Source organism: Erithacus rubecula (assembly GCF_903797595.1).
Source record: "Erithacus rubecula genome assembly, contig: scaffold_384_arrow_ctg1, whole genome shotgun sequence".
Classification (NCBI taxonomy): domain Eukaryota; kingdom Metazoa; phylum Chordata; class Aves; order Passeriformes; family Muscicapidae; genus Erithacus; species Erithacus rubecula.
The window spans coordinates 28,187-30,985 of NW_027635950.1; the positions used below are offsets into that span (position 1 = coordinate 28,187).

General features: G+C 54.3%; 1 protein-coding gene across 1 annotated transcript; it reads right to left on the bottom strand.

Annotated features, from left to right (window-relative positions):
* Positions 1-517: 517 nt before the first annotated feature.
* On the bottom strand, positions 518-1,450 carry LOC306816135 (olfactory receptor 14I1-like; the record flags this gene model as incomplete). Its single annotated transcript, XM_079332620.1, has 1 exon — positions 518-1,450. One exon carries the CDS (start codon positions 1,448-1,450, stop codon positions 518-520), a length of 933 nt encoding a protein of 310 aa, XP_079188746.1.
* Between the last annotated feature and the right edge of the window lie 1,349 nt (positions 1,451-2,799).

The following is a 2,799-nucleotide window of genomic DNA, read 5'->3' on the forward strand; positions in this document are numbered from 1 at the left end:
AAGCTCTGCCCTGAGGCGTCAGTGCTGCCCCAGCAGTGCCCATGGCCTGTCCCTGCTGCAGCCCCGGCACTGCCACCCCCAGGGCTGTGCCTGGCCCCGAGAGCACTCAGGCTCTGCAGCAACACGAGGGGCAGGAGGGCAGTGGGACAGTGACACGGGAGCAGCACTGGCAACACCAAGTGCTGCTGCTGCTGGGCACAGCTGCTGTGCCAGCACTGATTTGCCCCAGTTCTGCACACAGACATTGCTTCTGCAGTTGCAGAGAAGGGAACACATGGGGTATCTCTAGTGAAATCTTTACTGGGAGAGAAATCCTACAGTGCAGCCCTTCATTGACACACTTTGTGGCCATAGGGAAGATGGACAGAAATAAAATGAGGAATAGAACACACAGTGGCTGTTTTAATGGACAATATGACAAAACTAAAGCAAAGGAAAAATAACCCCACAATCAAATCAAGAAGAAGTATCCAAGATGACTTATATTACAAATGGTATTCAGAAATTTGCCAGCACTTTAATGTTCCTGAAAGCAACCAGTCATCAGTGTCGACATTGCAGCCTTTAGCTCCTGGTTCCTCAGGCTGTAGATGAGGGGGTTCAGGGCTGGAGGCACCACCGAGTACAGAAATGACATTGCCAGATCCAGGGATGGAGAGGAGACAGAAGGGGGCTTCATGTTGGCAAATGTGCCAGTGCTGATAAACAGTGAGACCACAGCCAGGTGAGGGAGGCAGGTGGAAAAGGCTTTGTGCCGTCCCTGCTCAGAGGGGATCTTCAGCACAGCCCTGAAGATCTGCACATAGGAGAAAACCATGAACACAAAACAGCCAAAGGCTAAACAAACACTAACAGCAAGAGGCCCAAGTTTCCTGAGGTAGGATTTGGAGCAGGAGAGCTTGAGGATGTGTGGGATTTCACAGAAGAACTGGCCCAGGGCATTGCCATGGCACAGAGGCAGGGAAAATGTATTGGCTGTGTGCAGCAGTGAATAGAGAAAGGCACTGGCCCAGGCAGCTGCTGCCATGTGAGCACAAGCTCTGCTGCCCAGGAGGGTCCCGTAGTGCAGGGGTTTGCAGATGGACACGTAGCGGTCGTAGCACATGACGGTCAGGAGAAAAAACTCTGCTGAAAGGAAAAACACAAAGAAAAAGAGCTGAGCAGCACATCCAGAGTAGGAGATGTTCCTGGTGTCCCAGAGGGAATTGTGCATGGCTTTGGGCACAGTGGTGCAGATGCAGCCCAGGTCGCTGAGGGCCAGGTTGAGCAGGAAGAAGAACATGGGGGTGTGCAGGTGGTGGTCGCAGGCTACAGCGCTGATGATGAGGCCGTTGGCCAGGAGGGCAGCCAGGGAGATGCCCAGGAAGAGGCAGAAGTGCAGGAGCTGCAGCTGCCGCGTGTCTGCCAGTGCCAGCAGGAGGAAGTGGCTGATGGAGCTGCTGTTGGACATTTGCTGTGGCTGGATATGGGGACCTATTCATGGATAAAGGACAGTGACAAGTGAGCAGAGGCTGCTTGAACACAAACCTGGGCCATTCTCTGTAGACTGACCCCCAGTGACTTACTCACTCTTGTTCCTGCTCTGGGAAATCCTTCACCCAAGAGTCTGACTGAGCTCCAGTTGTGCTGAGTGTGACAGGAGCAGCATGTCCTGTGCATGGGCGCTCTCAAGGAGCCATCCTTGCCCTGCAGCCTTGGGTTTGTGACTGTGGCTGAGGGACAAGTCTGGATATTTAGGATTTGCCAGTGGAATCACTCCTAATGCAGAAGGGCTTGGTAGCTTCCGCATTCCCAAATCCAAAGGATGGGAAGAGTTGGATTTAGGATTTGTTTTCCTACCCACATATCATTCCTGTTTCTCTGAGGACAGAAATCCCAGCATTTCTGCTGCACTCACAGTTTGCCAGTGAGAGATGCAAGAGGCAGGAGATTCCCTGTGGTTCAGGGCAAGGTGGAGTGGCTTGTTCCCAACTGCCCAGGGTTTGCACTTCTGGCTGGAATCAGAGCACAATCACACTCCTGTGTCACCCTGGGATAAACCAAACCCTGCTGACAGCAGAGGATCCCTGAATGTCTCACCTTCTCTAAAACTCTCTGAGCAAGGTCTCAGCACCCCCTTCTGCCAAGGACACTCACGGCTCCCTTGGCAAATAAAACAGTATTTCCTCAGCTGTGACACCTCTGCACTTCCCCATGGGGCACTCAGGGAACTCCAAGAGGCTCTGGCACAGATTTGCACCCAGGAGGGCAGCTCAGAGCTTGGAAGGACACAGCAAGGAGACCCCCAGGTGTGCCCAAAATGGGATCTCAGGGAGGGGGCTCAGCTCATCCCCCTTTTACCATGGACTGCTTTGCCTGCAGCCCCACAGGTCCCATGGAAGCTTGGACACCCCATTGCCATGGACACTCCTGCCTGGCTGGAATCCCAAGGGCAGTGCCTGACTCAGTGCTGCAATCCCAGAGCCTCCCTGAGATTAGCAGATTACAATGACAATATCAGAGGAGTGCAGAAAAAAGAGAAGATGTTGTGGTGCTGTGCCTGGACGGCAGGGCAGAGACAGCCGGGCACTCAGGGCAGTGTTCCTGTACCCAGCTCTGCACGGCACCTCCCAAACACCAACAGTGCCCTCCTGCCCCCAGCATTGCTCTCTTCAGCCCCCTTCTCTTCCCTGAGCATCTCCCTGGGCCTGAACATTTCCCTCCTGAGAGTTGCCCTGTCCCTGCCAGGCTCACAGAGCCCATCCCACCCTCTGTGCCCTCACCTGCCCTACAGAAACCTGCCTGTCTGCAGGGCCCTGC